This window comes from Ahaetulla prasina, chromosome 4 (assembly GCF_028640845.1).
Source record: "Ahaetulla prasina isolate Xishuangbanna chromosome 4, ASM2864084v1, whole genome shotgun sequence".
Classification (NCBI taxonomy): Eukaryota; Metazoa; Chordata; class Lepidosauria; order Squamata; family Colubridae; genus Ahaetulla; species Ahaetulla prasina.
The window spans coordinates 79877245-79897815 of record NC_080542.1 but is presented as its reverse complement, the minus strand read 5'-3'; the positions used below and the strand labels follow the sequence as shown (position 1 = coordinate 79897815).

The 20571-nt window shown below is 46.3% G+C and overlaps 1 protein-coding gene across 7 annotated transcripts in view; it reads right to left on the bottom strand.

Annotated features, from left to right (window-relative positions):
• Positions 1-14608, bottom strand: part of UBP1 (upstream binding protein 1) — a 127585-nt gene extending 112977 nt beyond the window's left edge. The window contains exon 1 of one of the 7 annotated variants that reach the window (XR_009155173.1): positions 11962-14608. Coding sequence is in view for 3 of the 7 variants with exons in the window: in XM_058183982.1 (XP_058039965.1) it covers positions 11962-12074 (113 nt within the window). In the remaining 4 variants the exon portion in view is untranslated. The remainder of the gene's footprint in view (positions 1-11961) is intronic. The other 6 variants (XR_009155174.1, XM_058183982.1, XM_058183985.1 and 3 more) reach the window with 6 other exon arrangements.
• Positions 14609-20571: the final 5963 nt, after the last annotated feature.

The window sequence follows — 20571 nt, the reverse complement described above, 5'->3', positions numbered from 1 at the left end:
AGCCGAGGGAGACCACTGTACCTCAGATTGCCGGGTGCGAATCCTCTTGTGAGATGGGGTCATAGGTGTCAGATGGGCTTGCTGGTCGTACCTGGCTCCTTGCTGCGTGACAGCTGCCCTGCCCGAGCTCCTGGAGGTGCTTGCTGGGGTGGCAGTTGAGATCCCCAGACTTTTAGTCATGGGGACTTTAACTGCCATCTTCCGCTCGTCATCGACAGCAGCTCGGGAGTTCATGGCTTCCATGACGGCCTTGGACCTGACCCAAGTAGTTGATGGCCCTACTCACATTGGGGGAGGCACTTTGGATTTGATTTTGTCTCTGGTCAGTGGTTGAGAGATCTGGACTTGAAGGAAATAGTCATTGAACCTTTGTCATGGTCAGATCACTCTCCTTCGCCTGGACTTTCTGACCGCCATTCAACACCGCAGGGAGACGGAGCCGATACGTTGGTTCCGTCCCAGGCGCCTGATGGACCCGGAGAGGTTCCGGACGGAGCTTGGGCCACTTCCTGAGAGTCTGGCTCACGGCACGGCTGAGGAACTTGTTGCGGCCTGGGAACAGGCCGCGGTGGGGGCCCTAGACCGTGTCGTGCCTTTGCGGCCTCTGACCCGGCGCAGGTCCCAACCGGCTCCTTGGTTCTCCGAGGAGCTGAGAGGGATGAAGCGCCGGAGAAGACGCCCAGAGAGTTCCTGGAGGTCTAGCCGTTCGGAGGCTGATCGGACACTAGTGAAGTCCTATAATAGGGCTTACCTAGTGGCATTGAGGGAAGCGAGGCGTAGCTACGCCTCCTCCCTCATTGCATCGGCAGATAACCGCCCAGCCGCCCTGTTTCGGGTGACTGCCCTCCTTCATCAGGGGGAGCGGGATGACCCGTTGCAGGGACGTGCTGAGGAGTTTAACGGTTATCTATACGATAAAATCGTTCAGCTTCGGGATGGTCTGGACCAGAATTGCGGTGACTCAGATGGGACGTCTGAGGGTGGTCTTGGTGACATTTTGTGGGATGAGTTTGACCCTGTGGCTCCCGAGGACATGGACAGGTTGTTGGGTAGGCTGAATGCTACCATGTGTTTACTGGACCCGTGCCCCTCCTGGTTGGTACTGGCCACTCAGGAGGTGACACGAGGCTGGCTCCAGGCTATTACGAGCGCTTCCTTGGTGGAGGGAGTCTTCCCAGTCGCCTTGAAAGAGGCGGTGGTGAGACCCCTCCTCAAGAAGCCTTCCCTGGACCCGGCTGTTTTAGGTAATTATCGTCGGTCTCCAACCCGCCGGCGAAGGTTGTAGAGAGTATGGTGGCATATCAGTTTCCTTGCACCTGGAGGAAACTGTCTATCTAGACCCGTTCCAGTCCGGTTTCCGACCCGGTTACAGCACTGAGACGGCTTTGGTCGCGTTGGTGGATGATCTCTGGAGGGCCAGGGATAGGGTGTGTTCCTCTGCCCTGGTCCTATTAGACCTCTCAGCGGCTTTTGATACCATCGACCATAGTATCCTGCTGCACCGTTGGAGGGATTGGGAGTGGGAGGCACCGCTTATCGGTGGTTCTCCTCCTATCTCTCCGATCGGTCGCAGACGGTGTTGACAGGGGGCAGAGGTCGGCCCGAGGCACCTCACTTGTGGGTGCCGAGGGTCGATCCTCTCGCCCCTTCTGTTCAACATCTATATGAAGCCGCTGGGTGAGATCATCAGTGGCTTCGGTGTGAGGTACCAGCTGTACGCTGATGACACCCAGCTGTACTTTTCCACACCGGGCCACCCCAACGAAGCTATCGAAGTGCTGTCCCGGTGTTTGGAGGCCGTACGGGTCTGGATGGGGAGAAACAGGCTCAAGCTCAATCCCTCCAAGACAGAGTGGCTGTGGATGCCGGCATCCCGGTACAGTCAGCTGAGTCCACGGCTGACTGTCGGGGGCGAGTCACTGGCCCCGATGGAGAGGGTGTGCAACTTGGGCGTCCTCCTGGATGAACGGCTGTCTTTTGAAGATCATTTGGCGGCCGTCTCCAGGAGAGCTTTTTACCAGGTTCGCCTGGTGCGCCAGTTGCGCCCCTTTCTAGACCGGGATGCCCTGTGTACGGTCACTCACGCCCTCGTGACGTCTCGCCTGGATTATTGCAATGCTCTCTACATGGGGCTCCCCTTGAAGGGCATCCGGAGACTGCAGTTAGTTCAGAATGCGGCTGCGGGTTATAGAGGGAGCCCTCGTGGCTCCGTGATGACACCTATCCTGCGCAGACTGCACTGGCTACCTGTGGCCTTCCGGTGCGCTTCAAGGTTTTGGTAACCACCTTTAAAGCGCCCATGGCATAGGGCCGGGTTACTTACGGGACCGCCTACTGCTACCGGATACCTCTCACCGGCCCGTGCACTCTCACAGAGAGGGACTCCTCAGGGTGCCGTCAGCTAGACAGTGCTGCCTGGCGACGCCCAGGAAGGGCCTTCTGTGGGGCTCCCACCTCTGGAACGAACTCCCCAGGACTCCGCCAGCTTCCAGACCTCCGAACCTTCCGTCGCGAGCTTAAAACACACCTATTTATCTGCGCGGGACTGGACTAGTTTTTTAAATTTTCTAATTTTAAATTTTTAAATTTTATAGGGGTTTTAATTGGTTTTAATATCTATATTATTTTAATAATCAGGCTTTTTGAATATGTTTTCTTAATGGTTTTCTTAATTTGTATATATATGCTGTTTTATTTGCCTGTGAACCGCCCTGAGTCCTTCGGGAGATAGGGCGGTATATAAATTTGAATAAATAAATAAATAAATAAATAAGACTGGTTCAATTGCCTTTTGAAGTTTGCTGTTATTTGTGGTGTAAAGGGAAGAGGGGTAACCCGGTTGTCATTATCTTCTTTGACTAATCTCTGCTGTATCTTTTCTAAAGAGAGTTTGTCCTCAGTAGATATTGCCACCTGATTGTCATCTTCCATCTTTTGGAAGACTCTGTACCTTAAATGACCTTGGTCTCTGTCACAGGCGAGGTTGTCACTAAAGGCAAATGGGTAATGTGTGGTGATTCCTTTAAGAAGAATTGGTTGTGGCTGGGCTGAAAAATAGAAGGATGTCCAATCTCTAGTGTGCGTGTCAACATGCTGCTAACAGAGGTTGGTTTGTATATGCTTCCTAAACAGACATCTCCTATAATGACCCACTCTAGGTCTAATTGCTGAGTAGGGAGCATTGTGGGGACCATTGATCTGAGCTCTTGCCTTGTGGACTTGTAAAATATTTCTCCCTAGGAACAAGACTGTCTGAGCTTGAGGATCGAGCAGTGGTATCAGATGTGTTATGCAATCTGTAGTTAGGGATCTGGTTGCATTCAGTAAGAGTTGGTAAAATCAGGCATGTTTTCCCATTTACCAACTTGACTTGGTAACCAGATGCTCTTCTCTCTGCCATCTCCACAATTCCTGTGCATGTTTTTAAGGAATATGGGATGCTGGGGCCCTTATTGCCAAAGGCTTCAAAGGCTGAGCTGGCTAAAGACTTGTTACTTTGGTCATCTAGGATGGCATAAAGCATAATGGCTTTGTCCCTTTGGTCTGCTGGGTAAACTCTGACTAAACAGATTTTGGAGCAGGACTTGCCGCCTTTGCAGACCTCTGCCCATTTTGCACTGATTTCTGTTGTGGTTGTTGCAGTGTGTTCTTCCTCCCTAACCTGCACACTGCCACTGTGTGTTCTAAAATCCATGGGCTGGCCCTGGGTGCAAAGCTGTGTTATGGTCTTTGCTGCCACATTCCATGCATTTTACACTGACCTTACAGTTGTTGACAAAGTGAGGGACTGATGAGTAGCACTTGTAGCAAATGTTTTTTGCTTTCAGGAAAGCTTTGTGGTCTTCCACATACTTCTCCCTGAAAACTCTGCATTTTAGGAGAAGATAGGGTTTTGTCGTGTCCCACTCCTCCGCTAACGGCCAGGTCAGGGGAATCCGAATCAGGCGTGCCTCTGCATCTCTGCCAAAGTCCTAGCAAAGTCCTCAGGGCAGGCAGGAGACCAGAAAGTGACTTCAGCAAGATATGTTTAGACTTTGCCTGACTCAGAGAATGCCAGAAAGCAGGTCCTTTATATAGGCCATGGGGTGGCTCCATGACTCAGCACTTATCCAGGCCTGCCCCTCCCTTCCTTCTATTGCCTCCGTCTATCAAGTCTTCTGACGCGAGGGTCACTCCAGTCTGCAGCTGTTGGCAATTGACCTCCCTCAGGCTCACATGCTGTGGAGGAGGGGGAGGGGTCTAGTTGCTCCGTTTGCCTGGGCATGGAGCCAGAGCTGGGGGCTGTCTGTCTTCAGCCTGTCTGGGCATGGAGCCAGGGCTGGGGCCGGGAGGCATACTAGAACATTCCTCCGTGTTCGGAAGCAGATAAGAAGGCCCCGGCTGTGGTGAGATCGGACGAGACACAACAGGTTTCTGGTATAGAGGACACGGTTTACCAGGATCTCTGATCTCAGTTTTTATGTGAGAGGAGCTGGCAGATCTGTGAAGGGAATCTGGGAGTCACATTAGTTTTGTGGACTGCTACTGGAGGCGTGTGAGGATTAAGTTCTGAAAGAGCAGCACACGACAAAGCTAAGATCATTTCTTGTTTTAGCTTGCTGACACACAAAGCCCACAAAAACAGAAATGAGGAAAACATTGTACTCTCTTTTGTATTTTGAGCCATGTGTGATCCACTCCTCTTGTAAGTTATAGGGTAACTTTTGTACAATGAGATCGACACCTCTGGCTATGTCAAGGAATGCAAGTCCCCTTCTGACTTATCTACTTGAGGTTCCATTAGTAAGTCACCAAGTTCTCAAAGATTCTGATAGCTTTCTCAAAATACCTAACAGAGCCTATCAAGTCTTTTGAACAGTGCATTTTCCACTGCTTCTGCTGAGCCATAGCACTCATCAAGTCTGCCCCAGATTGTTTTAAGGCCTGTTTTGGGGTAGTTTATTGTCCTGAATCATTTTGCATGCTCAGCAGATTCCTTTCCAAGCCATTTAATAATTAAATCTATCTCCTCACTATATGACAAATCTAAGCCTCTGATAGCATTTTGGAAGAAAGATCAACAGGCTCTATAGCTTTCAGAATGATCATTAAACTTTTCAGGTTATTGTGTACTAGCTCACATCATGCAAGGAATTTGGCAAGGTCTATGGTGACTTAATTAGCCGATTGTTCATTGCTGTTGTGAAAAAGTATTGAGTAGTCATACCTTTTAAGAATCTCTTTTACAAATAGACCTGGTAGGTGGTTAGCATATAATTTAAGGAAAAAACAAAAACAACGTATTATAGAAAAAATAGAATATAAAGGTAAAGAGAGATATCAACAGGATATAATTAAGAAAGCTTTCTTAGAATTTTATACAAATTTATATGCTAAAGATAAAATATTGAATATGGATATTGATAATTATTTGAAAGATTACAAGGTTAAAAGTTTAACTTTAGAACAAAGGGAAGAATTGAATCGGCCTATAACTTCTGAAGAAATTATTTTGGTAATTAAACAATTAAAATGGGGAAAACTCCTGGTACTGATGGGCTTACAGTAAGTTATTATAGGAATTTACAGGATGAGATGTTAGGTCCACTTAAGGAATTATTTAACCAGATACAATTAGGAGGGGGAATTCCCCCTTCATGGAGAGCTTCTTTTATCTCATTGATACCAAAAGAGGAACAGGATTGTTCTAAACCTGGGAATTATAGGCCAATTTCACTTTTAAATAATGACTATAAGATTTTTGTTAAAATAATAGCAAACAGATTAATGTTAGTTTTACAACGAAGAATTCATACTGATCAATCTGGATTTATAAAAGGGAGACATATGAGGAATAATGTTAGGTGGATTGTTAACTTATTGGAATATTTAGAAAAGAAAAATTTTATTCCAGCAGCATTTATCTTTTTGGATGCAGAGAAAGCTTTTGATTGATTGCATTGGGATTTTTTATTTAAACTAATAGAAAAAATGCAATTTGGAGATGGTTTTGTAAGAATAATTAGGGCAATTTATGGAGAGCAAACAGCCCAGATAATAATTAATTGTAACTTAACAGATGTTTTTAAGATTGCGAAAGAAACAAGACAGGGATGTCCTTTATCACCATTATTGTTTATTTTAACTCTGGAGCCATTATTGGATAAAATACGAGAATCAAAGGAGACAGAGGAAATTAAAGTTAGACAACATGAATATAAACTGAGAGCTTTTGCAGATGACTTGGTGATTACTTTAACAAATCCTATAAACTCAAGTGTATCTCTGTTGGAAATAATTGATCGATATGGAAAGGTTTCAGGGTTTAAGGTAAATCCGAATAAAACAAAAATGATAATAACAAATATGACCAGAGAACAGAAAGAAAAATTAGAGGAAATAACAGGATTTGAGATTGTAAAAAAGGTTAAATATCTAGGGGTTTATATTACACCATCAAATGTGAAATAGTACAAGAATAATTATGAGGTGTTATGGCACAAAGTTCAGAAGGACCTGATGGTCTGGAAAAAATTGCAGTTATCGTTGTTGGGGAGAATAGCTGCTATTAAAATGAACGTTTTACCTAGATTTTTATTCCTCTTTCAGATGATACCAATAATTAAGAAAGATAAAAATTTGGAGGAGTGGCAGACTGGAATTAATAAATTTATATGGGAAGGTAAAAAAGCCAGGTTAAAATGAAAATAATTCAAGACTCACGGGAAAAGGGAGGTTTAAAAATGTCTAATTTTAAATTATACTATGAAGCAGTTATTCTCTCTGCAATAAGTGATTGGTTTAATCTAACAGAAGAAAGAATTTTGAATATAGAAGGTTATGATTTACTATATGGATGGCATGCATATTTAATTTATGATAAAAAAAGTGGATAAGGCTTTTAAAAATCATGTGTTAAGAATTGCTGCCTTGCATGTCTGGAAGAAAATTTTTATAAATTAAATTATAAGGTTCCTATGTGGGCAAGTCCTAGACACACAATAGAAAATATAAATTTAGAACAGAATCAGGAAATGATTACATATAATCATTTTTATATACTGAAAGAGGTAGCTTGCAATTAAAATCCTTGCACGTATTAAAAGAAGAAGGGAAAAACTATACTTGGTTCCAATACAGGCAACTACGTGCTAGATGGAAGGAAGATCAGAAAATTGGTATAGTCCAGAATGAGGAAAATTTGGTATAGCAAATTAGAAATCAATCTTGGGTTAAAAACGTTAAATTTACACAGGCACAGAATTTAAGGGAAAACTTTTATAAAATGTTTTATAGATGGCATTTAGATCCTAAGAAACTATCGTGTATGTATCCAGATATGCAAGCAAAATGTTGGAGATGTAATTGTGATGACGCTACATATTTTCACATTTGGTGGACTTGTAAGAATAGTAAGGCTTTTTGGATAAGAATTTGGTGGATTCTACAAAATGTTCTGAAAAAGAAGATAAAGTTCCTGCCGTAATTTTTTCTGCTGGGAATTATCACGGATTGTACAGTAATTGAGACTAAACTGATTTTAAATTTAATAACAGCGGCAAGATTACTGATAGGACAGTATTGGAAGAAAAAAGAAGTACCAACAATAGAAGAATGGATATTGAAAGTTGCTAATTTGGCTGAGATGGCGAAGATATCAGCCTTTTTGAAAGACAATACTCAAGAAAGACAATACGCAAGAAAGATACTTAAATGAATGGAAAAAATGGAGTGACTATATCCAAAACAGATATCAGACTAAGACTTATCAGACTGCCTTTGAATGATTAGGATGTATTATTTATGATAGTTTTGGGGATGGTTAGGAACTGTAGGAGTATAATTGAGTTAGAAGGGAAAATTTTTTAGCATGTTTGTTTTATTTTTAACTATACCTTGTGTTTGTTCCGGGAAGTCGGGGGGGGAGGGGGGAGGGGGAGGGGGGAGAAAGCTTTGTAAAACTTTTTCAATAAAAAAAAAAGAATCTCTTTTAGAAGCAGGGGATTAGACTAGAACAGTGGTAGTCAATCTGGTCCCTACCGCCCACTAGTGGGCATACCAGCTTTCATGGTATGGGCATACCAGCTTTCATGGTATGGGCATACCAGCTTTCATGGTATGGGCATACCAGCTTTCATACTGAAGCACTTTCCTTTTTTTTAATTTAATTTTTTTTTAAAATTTCATAGCATTATTTAAAAACATTTTAATTAGGTTTTCATAAAATTCCCCGTGACAATTTAAATTTCTGAAAATATACTATTTTGTTGTGGCTCCAGCCCCACCCCTGGGCCTGGGCCTCTGCCAGAAAGTGACTCAGAGAGTGAGTGGGAAGGGCCGTCAGGGCTCCCCTCCGCAGGGCTGGCCTCTCTGGCTCAACTCCAGGAGCCAGAGGCAGGCCAGGTGGAGGAAGTAATGAGGCCGCTGTCTCCTGTATCTCCCCCCGCCCAGGCAATGCTTCCAGAACCAGCTGTGGACAATCAGTCCTGGTTAGATCCCAGGTTTCATAGACAAGAGAGGCGGGAACAACAGAAGAAGGGGTGGAGCAGGCCTAGAAAGTGCTGAGTCACGGAGCCACACCTCACAGGGTATAAAAGCAGGAGGGGCTGCTCTACTACTTCATGATGGACAAATCAAACTGACTGGAGAAAACTTGAGTTGAACTATTTGACTGAGCATTTGGCTTGGATTGCTGTTTGTTCCTGACTTCCTGGTTGACACACCAGCATCAAGAAGACAAAAGAAAACCTTGGCAGACGCTCGCTGGTTTGCTGCCAGAGCTGATAGCTCCCATGGACTAAATTGCCGGCTAATTGAGTCATTTCACATGTCTCCCAGACTGAGGTGGGGGGGAAGAACATATTTGTATCGCCCGCACGTAAGTTTACTTCATGTTACGTAAGTGAAACTAAATGGCACTATAGTGTGACCACAAACAAAGCAGCCTCGTCCCAGAGTAGCTCGCACATCTCCCCCCACACCACCCAGCTGTAACAGACAAACAGAGCTGGTAGCCGGCGCCCCCCCAAACCTAATCCATGATGCGTAAGAGGCATGCACAGATGGCGATACACGGTGCATTACTGTGGAACCAGTGGGCAGTTAGAAAATTTTACTACTAACAGAGATACAAAAGTAGGTGGTAGGTATAAAAAGTTGACTACCCCTGGACTAGAAGATCTCCAAGGTCCCTTCCACCTCTATTATTCTATTCTAAAAATGAACTAGACTCCAGTCCGTTCCTCACTTCCATGTACTATTCATACTGTACACATAAAGGGCAGAGACAGCAGCTCATGAATATTTCATGTAATTCATCATTTTGGTTCAAATTAAAGTAGTAAGATAAAATAAGGTCTATTAATGCTATTAGTATAACAGCTAATTCTTTTTTGTAAAAAAAATCAGATCACCTTTTAAGGTCATTAACAATTACTCCCATATTGAAACATTTGTTTGGATAAATTTAGGCATCTGCAATTAGGGTGATAGAAATTAACTTTCTCATTGCAGGATATTTTGGCTCTTCAAATGCTATATGGATACTTTGGAAATCGCAAAGAAGAAGATATGTGAAATTAAAATGAAATGATTTCTTAAATCAGATTTATAGATGTGTCATCTAATAAGAAAAATCCTAATTATATCAAAGTATCAAACATCCATGATAAGAAAATTTTACTTCATCAGGTCTTCAACCTCAGCTATTTATTGGTGCTCAATTTGCTATGGTAAGATCTGGCGGCCAATAAATTTAATATTATAAATAAAATAATTTGTGAAGTGTTTTGATTTGACCTGGTTATAATTGTAAAATTAAAAATCAACCAATATAGCATAAGAATACACTATCCTATCAATGTTCTAAAGCCTTCTGAAAAAGCTCTATTTTAACCAACTTCTGGAACATGGACTAATACAACCATTAGGGATAGCAATTGCAATGAGTTGGTGGCTTCAGATGTCTTAACTTCAATCTCTGTCACTTCATAAAAATGGGGAACCATTAGCCAGTTTCTGTCATAGTTGGATAAAATAATTCTGCAAGTACCTAGGTACCAAATGATAAATAGCTAATATGTCATTTACTTCTTAATTTGCTTCTACCACACTACCATAATTGGGACCAGATTGTAAAATGAATCATATGATCAGACACAATTTTATTATGGTTATTAGCAAATCACATGGCTGTTAAGCAAAGGGCCTCTGGTGGCTCAGACTGCTAAGACAGTCTGTTGTTAACACAGCTGCTTGCAATTACTGCAGGTTCAAGTCCCACCAGGCCCAAGGTTGACTCAGCCTTCCATCCTTTATAAGGTAGGTAAAATGTGGACCCAGATTGTTGGGGGCAATAAGTTGACTTTGTATATAATATACAAATGGATGAAGACTATTGCTTAACATAGTGTAAGCCGCCCTGAGTCTTTGGAGAAGGGCGGGATATAAATGCAAATAAAAATAAATAAATCCAACTTCTTCAATGAATGTGGCAAAAAAGGTCATAAATTGTGATCACATGACCACAGGTTTCTGCAATACTTCGAGCCAGTTGCCAAGTGCCTGAACTACAATTACACAATTTTGGAGATAGTAACTGTCATAAATCCAAGAACAGGTCATAAGGTACTTTTCTGAGGCCATAGTAACTTTGAATCATTGTTAAATGATTTTAAGTTCAAAATTACCTGCATTTCTTATATCCAGAAATCACCCAGAAAAAGTTTAGACCCATTTTATTTGTTTAAGAAAAATACAGTCAGAACAGGACAATGTGCTATGTTTTTAAAATATTTTTGTACACAAATTTTACATGAATAAAAATAAAAAACTAAGTACGAAACAGTTACAATGAAAGAGAAAATGCAAAAAGGCATAACGTGCTAATATGTACAAAATACCATAAAAGAGTATCTTCTAATTAGTTTCAAACAGGGTGGATTTGATTTAAATCAAGTCAATTTAAATCACAATTTAAATAGTAAAAAGGCTTGATTTAAATCAACTCGATTTAAATCATAAAGAGCAACTGTCATCTCTGTTCTGCAACTGCTCCTCCTGACCTGCTGTTGACTTACTGACACTCTCATTCACTTTAATAGGACAGCTGATGATGCGGCAGTGACACAACAAAGTGAGGGATGTGCTGGGCAGCATGTGAATGGATGCCCATCCAGAGGTACTGCCATGACGGATCGGAAATGACAGGTACTCTTTAAATCTAAGGACTCATTTTTGCTGGTAGTTAGAATCTTTAATATTATTATTTGCAAACAAAATGAAGGTTTCCTATTTAGCTTGCAGAGCTTGGATTCATTGAATGAGTTTACCAAAAATGTAAATATTGCACAAATAAACTATTATGTTTATTATTATAAATTATTAATGTATCTTAAATAGAAAACTATCCTTAGATTTTTACTCCGAAAGCTTTTTATTAATATAAATTTGATTTTTAAAAATCCTATTTGTTTGAATTAAAAAAATAATAAAATAGACTTTTATCAACCCTGGTTTCAAAAGGGAACTGATAGATGGATAACGGCTTCTGATAGAAATGGCAAAGGACTCCGATGGCATCCCCGCTTCTGGAATTATCCCGGCTCAGGCTCCTTCCCTCCTCCACAGAAAGGACCAATACGGTTTCAGAAGTCACCCTCTTAACACCTTAACCCCTTTATCTCTTGCTGATTTCAGCAACGAACGAAAGGCGCGCCGTTTGAAAGCAGGGCAGCCTATCACAACAGGGAGGAGCTCCCGAGGATGAGTAAAAGAGCCTGCCAAGCCAGCAGCTGCTTCCCGCAGGCGTCACGCCAATTTCCCTCGCGGTGAGCAAAACAGTTAAGCAATTACCTCAGCATAACAGAAAAGCCAAACTTCCGCCGAAAGGGAAGTACCATCTGCGAGCTCTTTTTTCCCATCAAAAGCGCGAAGAAACCGGGGCAAAAGGAGCTTCCCGGTCCCTTCCGCCAGGACACCCACCTCATGCTATAGGCGCCGGCGCCCAGCTCCTGCCCAATGCCGGAGAGGCTGGCATCGAAGTCGTGCACCAGACCGGACTCGATTACTTCGTCCATCTTCAGCACCCACGCCATCTTCCACCGGTGGCTTCAAAAGTGGTGGCGAAGTCGCCCCTTCTCTGCGGCAGCCCAAGTCCGGAAAAAAGAACTGAAAAGCAACCCTGGAAAGACCCACTCGAGGGCGAAAACAGGCAAGGAAAAAAAGGCCGCCTCAGCCCCGAGGGAGCCCTCTCTCCTCTGAGAAAGTGAGGCTCGCTGGAGGCAACACCATTACGGCGGTTGCGTTCTCAACTCCATCCTGAACGTCCCACGGCAAACCTAGTCGAGATCCGGCTGTCTCTTCGATAACTGTGGCTCAGGCCGATCAGCAGCATCAGCACCGCCCACTGCTGCAGCAGCGCAGGGAACCGCCCGCCGCGACAACGCTGCCGCCGCGGCTCCCGCGTGTGCCCCGCCTACCAGGCTCTGCTCACTCCTCTAGGGACAAGAGCGGTTTCGGTGTTGGCGTCCCTGCCTCCTTCCTGCTACGCTGCAGCGCGGGGACACGGCTCTAGCAGAGCACGCACTACCAGATGGCCATGTTCTCTTATTCGGCCCTCCCTCCGCTGAGGCAAGGTGGTGATTTCTTGGGGCTAACTTATGGGTAGTGTATGCTGACGAAACAGAGACTTAGTAAAGGGGGAAATGATTTTCTTTCATTTCCCCAAATGAAATCAAAAAATGCTCCCGCCTCTCTTGGCTGTTTGTTTTAAGTTTCTCCTTCACGCTCTCTTCTAATCTGACCTGACTACAAAATGCGGGTGCAATGCGGTGTCAGAACCCCTTTAAAGAAAGTGAATGTAGCTGTAGGGACGCGCAGTGCTCTGTTCTGGAAACAATTTACAGATTTTACGTGTGTGATAACTGCAACTAATAGAATAGAATAGAATAGAATTTTTATTGGCCAAGTGTGATTGGACACACAAGGAATTTGTCTTGGTGCATATGCTCTCAGTGTACATAAAAGAAAAGATACGTTCATCAAGGTACAACATTTACAACACAATTGATGATCAATATATCAATATAAAATCATAAAGATTGCCAGCAACAAGTTATAGTCATACAGTCATAAGTGGAAAGAGATTGGTGATGGGAACTATGAAACGATTAATAGTGCAGATTCAGTAAATAGTCTGACAGTGTTGAGGGAATTATTTGTTTAGCAGAGTGATGGCCTTCGGGAAAAAACTGTTCTTGTGTCTAGTTGTTCTGGTGTGCAGTACTCTATAGCGTCGTTTTGAGGGTAGGAGTTGAAACAGTTTATGTCCAGGATGTGAGGGATCTGCAAATATTTTCACGGCCCTCTTCTTGATTCGTGCAGTATACAGGTCTTCAATGGAAGGCAGGTTGGTAGCAATTATTTTTTCTGCAGTTCTAATTATCCTCTGAAGTCTGTGTTTTTCTTGTTGGGTTGCAGAACCGAACCAGACAGTTATAGAGGTGCAAATGACAGACTCAATAATTCCTCTGTAGAATTGGATCAGCAGCTCCTTGGGCAGTTTGAGCTTACTGAGTTGGCGCAGAAAGAACATTCTTTGTTGTCCTTTTTTAATGATGTTTTTGATGTTAGCTGTCCATTTGAGATCTTGCGATATGATAGAACCCAGAAATTTGAAGGTTTCTACTGTTGATACTGTGTTGTCAAGTATTGTGAGAGGTGGAAGTATGGAAGGGTTTTTCCTAAAGTCTACCACCATTTCTACGGTTTTGAGTGTGTTCAGTTCCAGATTGTTTTGGTTGCACCACAAGGCTAGCCGTTCGACCTCTCGTCTATATGCGGATTCGTCATTCTTTCACCTGGTGTCATGTTGCTTTTTTCATAAGTCCTCATTATCGAGATCGTGATCCAGTCTAAACATCTGGCTGACTGCAACCAACGATAATGACAGGTAAATAAAATGTCAGGTGCAGTCTAAACATCTGGATGATTGTGTGGGTGCCACACTGGGTATACTGGGTGCCACACCAAAAGGTTTGAACAACAACAAATTACACATTTAAAAATTTTTCATCTAACAATTATGAAAAGGCCATTGCTTGCGTCCACACATATACTAACTATGCCAATACATTACTACATCCCAGGTCCTTGGGAAGAACTCGATGAACATAAAGGCCAACACCAGCTAAATCTGTGACGTTACATAAGGGGTAGTCAACCTTTTTATACCTACCACTCACTTTTGTATCTCTGTTAGTAGTAAAATTTTCTAACCGCCAACTAGTTTCACAGTAATGCGCCGTGTATCACCGTCTGTGCATGCCTCTTGCGCATCGTGGATTGGGTTTGGGGGGGCGCCGGCTACCAGCTCTGTTTGTCTGTTACAGCTGGGTGGTGTGCCAGATGCGCCAGCTACTCTGGGAGAGGCTGCTTTGTTTGTGGTCGCACTATAGCACCATTTAGTTTCACTAACGTAACGTGAAGTAAACTTATGTGTGGGCGATACAAATAGTATATTTTCAGAAATTTAAATTGTCATGGGGAATTTTATGAAAATCTAATGAAAATATTTTTAAATAATGCTATGAAATTTTTTAAAAAATTAAATTAAAAAAAAGGAAAGTACTTCAGTATCGGACAAAACCTGTACCGCTCACCATGAAAGCTGGAACACCCACTAGTGGGCGGTAGGGACCAGGTTGACTACCACTGCTTTACATAGTGGTGAACAGATAATATAAACACACATTTAAAAATTTAGATATTGCATAATGAAATTGGGAATTTCATTTTGATTAGAATTTTAAATTTAAAGGCAATATTACAATGTAATAATCATTAGAAACTCCTTTAATCAAATTAAAGATTTGATAGCTTTTGAGAATAATCAGTTGGTTTTTTTATTTATGAATAAATAAAAGTTTTTAACTTTTTTAATCTAAGAGATCTCATCCCTAATTCATAAACAAATTTGAGAGGGATTGATTGCACATAATTGTGTACTTGGAGTGTGGGACACAAAGTAGAAGTGCTGCTGGAAAGCCACTCATACTTTTTCCTGGAGAGAATGAGATAAAAGTCACTTTTTTTGTAGCTGACTGCTGTAAGGAAGATATACTGATGAAAAATGAAGATGGAACGAGAAGAAATTGCAATGTGAAATATTGAATAGAATAGAGCTGGAGGAGACCTTGGAGGTCTTCTAGTCCAGCCCCCTGCTCAAACAGGAGAGCCAATACCATCTCAGACAAGTGACTGTCCAGTCTCTTTAAAAACCTCCAGTGATGGAATGCCCACGATTTATTAAGGCAAGCCGTTCCACTGGTTAATTGTCCTTACTGTTAGAAAGTTTCTCCTTAATTCCAGGTTGCTTCTCCTTTTGGTTAATTTCCAGCAATTGTTTCTTGTCTTACCCTCTGGCGCTTTGAAGAATAATTTGACCCAGTGGTAAAATTTGAACTGGTTTACTACTGGTTCTCTGGCTGACCAAATGTGAGGTGCACGTGCGTACACAGTGCACACCAAAAGGAGGCATGGGATAAGTATTACAGCACGGGGGGAGGGGTGATCAGCTGTGGTGTGCATTTTTTTTTTTACTTTTAAAAGCATTTTTTTTACAACCTATTTGGCCGAATTCAACCTATTCAACTTATTGCTTTTTTACTTATAACTTATTTTCTTATATATCCTGTAACTGCTTGACATAAAGCAGGCTCTGCAAACATGGTCAGCCCGGAAAGACAAAAATTTGATTCTACCAGATTGAGGAATCGCTGGGGGATGACCAACTGAAATGGCATATCACCCAGCTTGTGATGGAGGCTCTAAGAGATCTAAATTTCCAAAGGGACAGTGGTGGGCTTCAAAAATTTTAGCAAGGGGTTCTCTGACTGGTTGCTGAGTGGGCATGACCTAGTCAACCTCTTGCACCATGGGCGGGGGAGGGCATTTTTGCCCTTCCCGGGCTCTGGGGGCGTTCCTTGAGCCTCCGGGAAGGCAAAAACAGCCTCCCCAGGATCCGGAGGCCTTCTGGAGGCTGGAAACGAACCTGTCCCAAACTTATGGTAGGGCCATTGTTCGCCCTCCCTGAGCCTCCGTGTGTGCCCTGCGCTTACCTGCATCCAAAATGGGTCACGTGGGGATTCCTGGGAAGGGGGGTTGGTGAGGCGGGGCTAGCCAGGGGTTGGATTTGGGGGTTCTCTGAATTGCATAGAATCTTAGTGTTCTGTCCCCCACCTCAGTCTGGGAGGCACGCAAACTGATTCAGTTAGCCAGCAATTTAGTCGATGGCAACTATCAGCTCTGGCAGCAAACCAGCGTTCATCTGCCAAGGTTTTCTTATCCCCTTGATGCCAGCGTCGCAGAGCTCGTTACTGGAGCAACCAGGAAGTCTGGAGCAAACAGCAATTCAGGCCAAATGCTTAGTCAGATAGTTCAGCTCAAGTGTTCTCCAGTTAGTTGATTTGTTCGTCACGAAGTAGTATAGCAGCCCCTCCTGCTTTTATACCCTGTGGGGTGTGGCTCCATGACTCAACACTTTCTAGGCCTGCCCCAGCCCTGCTTCTGTTGTTCCCACCTCTCTTGTCTACGAAACCTGGGATCTAACCAGGGCTGATTGTCCACAGCTGGGTCTGGAAGCGTTAACTGAGATACAGGAGACAGAGACCTCGTCACCTCTTCCACCTGGCCTGCCTCTGGCTCCTGGAGCTAAGCCAGAGAGGCTGGCCCTGCAGAAGGGAGCCCTGACAGCCCTTCCCCCTCACTCTCTGAGTCACTTTCAGGCAGGGGGCTAGGCCTGGGGGGAGGGCTGGAGCCACAACACTATCCCTCATCACAGGGCCCTTTTCCTGGGGTTGACGGTCGGGATGTGGTTGGGCTGGGTTCTGCTTGTGGAAGGCCCATACCAGGTCAGGGGCATGAACGTTGGAGGCATCCACCCAGGTGAAATCCGTCCCATAACCCTTCCACGTGATCAAGTACTGGAAGCACCCCTTTCGCCAGCGGGAGGCTTGAACACTGTGCACCTCGTATTCCTCCACCCCGTCCTCGGCAACAGTGACGGGGGCCGCTGGGCACCAAAAGGGACCGGTGAAAGACGGGGTGGATTCACATGGATTGTGGCAGGGTTAGCCGCTAGGCCACCGGGTTGATGACCGCCTCGATGGGGAACAGGCCGATGAACCGGTAGTCCAGCTTTTTCACTGGGCGGTCGGATGGGAGGTGTTTCATGGAGAGCCACACCCGGTCTCTGACCGCCAGCGTGGGCGTCACCCATTGGGAGCGATCGGCGACCCATTTGTAGTCCTCCGCCTGATTCAGCTGCCGACGCACCAACTGCTGGACCGCGTGCAACTCCGACAGGAAGTTCTGCGTCTCGGGAACAGGGGAATCCGGAGAACCCAGAGGGAAGAGCCGCAGATGGTACCCCACGTTGGCAAAGAACGGGATCATCTGGGTGGAGGTGTGCTGAGAGTTGTTAAAGGTGAACTACCCCAGGGACAGGTAATCGGCCCAGTTGTCCTGCTGCTGGTAGACAAAACAGCGGAGATACTCCTCCAAGATGCTGATGACCTTCTCCGTACCCCCATTGGTCTCCGAATGGTGCGATGACAACAGGCACACCTGCACCTCCAACGTGGCCATCAGGCTCTTCCAGAAGCGAGCCATGAACTGAACTCCACAGTCCGAAACCACCCTGTACGGCAGACCGTGGAGGCGAAAGACGTGCTGCAGAAAGAGACGGGCCGTCTTGGCAGCTGTGGGCAGCCCACGGCATGGGATGAAGTGTGCCATCTTGGTGACCATGTCCACCACCACCAGCACCATGGTGAATCCAGATGACGGCAGCAGGTCTGTCAGGAAGTCCATGGAGATCACCTCCCAGGGTCGGTCAGATGTCGGCAGGGGCTAGAGGAGACCGGAAGGGGTCCCTGTGGTGGCCTTGGCTTGTTGGCATGGCACGCAGGACGTCACGTACGTGTGGACATCATGCCGCACTCGGGGTCACCAGAAGGTCCGCGTCACCAGGTTGAGGGTCTTGAAGAACCCGAAATGTCCCGCTGCAGGGTTGTCGTGGCACTGGGCCATGACGAGGGCTCAGAGTGGTCCCGTAGGCACGTACAATCGCCCCCCGAACTTGAGTAGGTCTTCCTCTAAAGTCCAGGGAGACATGGGCCCACCTCCACTCTCCACTGCTGAGACCAGGCATCTTGGCACTACACCTCTTGCACCAGGGCCCAAAAGTCCACGGTTCCTATGCTGCGGCAAGGCTTCTGCTGGCAGCACTGTCCGTGGCAGAAGAGGGTCCTTGGGGCCAAGGTATTCCAGCTTGCGGGACAGGGCGTCCACCCTCCAGTTGTGACCGCTGGGAATGTAGGTCACACAAAAGTTGAACCAGGCGAAAAACAACGACCACCGGATCTGCCGCTGGTTCAACTTCCGAGCCATGGTGAGGTGCTTGAGGTTCCAATGATCTGTTCAGACCTCCACCTGATGTCGGGCCCCCTCCAGATGATGCCCCCAAGCCTCAAACGCGGCCTTGATAGCCAGCAACTCTTTTTCCCAGATGGTTTAGTTGCGCTCGGAAGGATTGAGTTTCCGGGAGTAGTAAGCGCAGGGAAAAAGAGTGCCGCCATCCACTGGGGTCTGTAGCAGCACCGCTCCAAGGACCACGTTGTACGCGTCCATCTCCACCACGAAAGGCTGGTGTGGGTTGGAGTGCCTCAAGACGGGTTCCATGATGAAGGCCTTCTTGAGGGCCACGAACGCCTCCTGCTGCGGGGGATCCCACCGGAACAGAACTTTCTTCTGGAGGAGCTGGGTAAGTGGAGCCATCAGCGTGGCGAAGCCTGGGATGAAGGTCCGGTAGTAATTGGCGAAGCCCAGCAGTCGCTGGACATCCTTCACCTGATGAGGGGTTTCCCAGCTGCACAAGACCTCCACTTTGCGTGGGTCCATGGCAATCCCCCCGGGCAAGAGGATGTGCCCAAGAACTCCATGGAAGTCCGGAAGAAGAAGCACTTCCCCAGCTTCACATAGAGCTTGTGCTCCCGCAGGTGTTGCAGAACCAGACGGATGTTCTGGAGGTGGCTTTCCCTGGACTGGGAGTAGATCAGGATGTCATTCAGGTAGATCACCACGAACCGATCCAACATGTCCCGGAATATGTCCTTCATGAAGTGTTGGAAGACAGCGGGGGCGTTGGTCAGCCTGAACGGCATGATGGTGTATTCGTAGTGTCCGTACCGGGTGCCAAACGCCGTCTTCCATTCATCACCCTCACGCATCCGCACCAAGTTGTAGGCCCCATGGAGATCGAGCTTGGTGAAGATCGTGGCCTCCCGCAACCTCTCCAGCAGCTCCGGGATGAGCGGCAGGGGATAGCGATTCCGCACCGTGATGGCGTTCAGCCGGTGGTAATCACAGCACAAACACAAGTCCCCCATCTTCTTCACGAAGAGGACTGGGCTGAGAGAGGGGACTTCGAAAGTTGGATGAACCTCAGGTTTTTGTCCAGGAAGTCCCTGAGGGCGGCCAACTCGGGCTCCGACATGGAGTACAGGTATCCCACAGGCAGCGGGGTGTTGGGCAGGAAGTCCACGGGGCAATCGTAGGGCCAACGTGGGGGTAATCGGTCCGCCTCCTTCTCGCTGAACACATCGGCGAAGTCCGTCAGCTCAGGAGGCACGGAGACAGCCGGGATGAAGATGTCCTGGCCGGCACAGGTGTGGCAGACGTGGTCGACACACTGCAGGCTCGGGAACGAGATGGCATTCTGCAACCAGGCCACCTGAGGGTCGTGAGCCCGCAGCCAGGCCAGACCAAGGACCACCGGGAAATGGAGGTCTGCCGTCACATAAAACTGGATTGCCTCTTCATGTTCCCCAATGGCGAGGCGCAAAGGCTGAATGACAAATTTAATGGGGTTGGCCACCAGTTCCCTCCCGTCGATCGTGTCGACACTCATCGGAGGGTCCACCGTGTGCTGGAATCCCCTCCGACTGGCTACCCAACCACATCCGGGTGTCCAAAATCAGGTGCCAAGGGGGTCCGCAATGTCCGGTGGGGGCTTGGTACGTGCCTGACCTAGGGTTTCCCCGAGGCTGGGCCTGCCCTGTTTCCCGACTGGTCACGCTTGATTCGGGGATGGGCGTGCGCATTCCACTGCACTTCCTAGGGCACGCAGCAGCGAAATAGCCAGGCTCCCCGCAGTACAAACACAACCCCCCCTTGGCACCTCCAGCTCTGCTCCTGGGCCGTCAGGCGAGGTCTGGCTACTCCTAACTCCATGGGCTCCTCTGCAGCAGCCACAAAGCGCGAGGTGGCCCGGGACGGGGTTGGCACGGAACACGGGAGCGCAGCCATCGGCAGCGATTCCTGGGGGGGGCAATGGGATGGGCGTTGTTGGATATGGGCGTTGAGACGCAGACAGAGGGGCACCAGATCGTCGAGGGTCCGCGGTGCCTCCACCCGGGCCAGCTCGTCCTAGAGCTCCTCCGAGAGGCCCCTCTGGAACGCATCCGCCAGCGCCGCATCATTCCAATCCATGTCTTGGCATATCAGGCAAAATTTGGCAATGTAGTCCGGTAG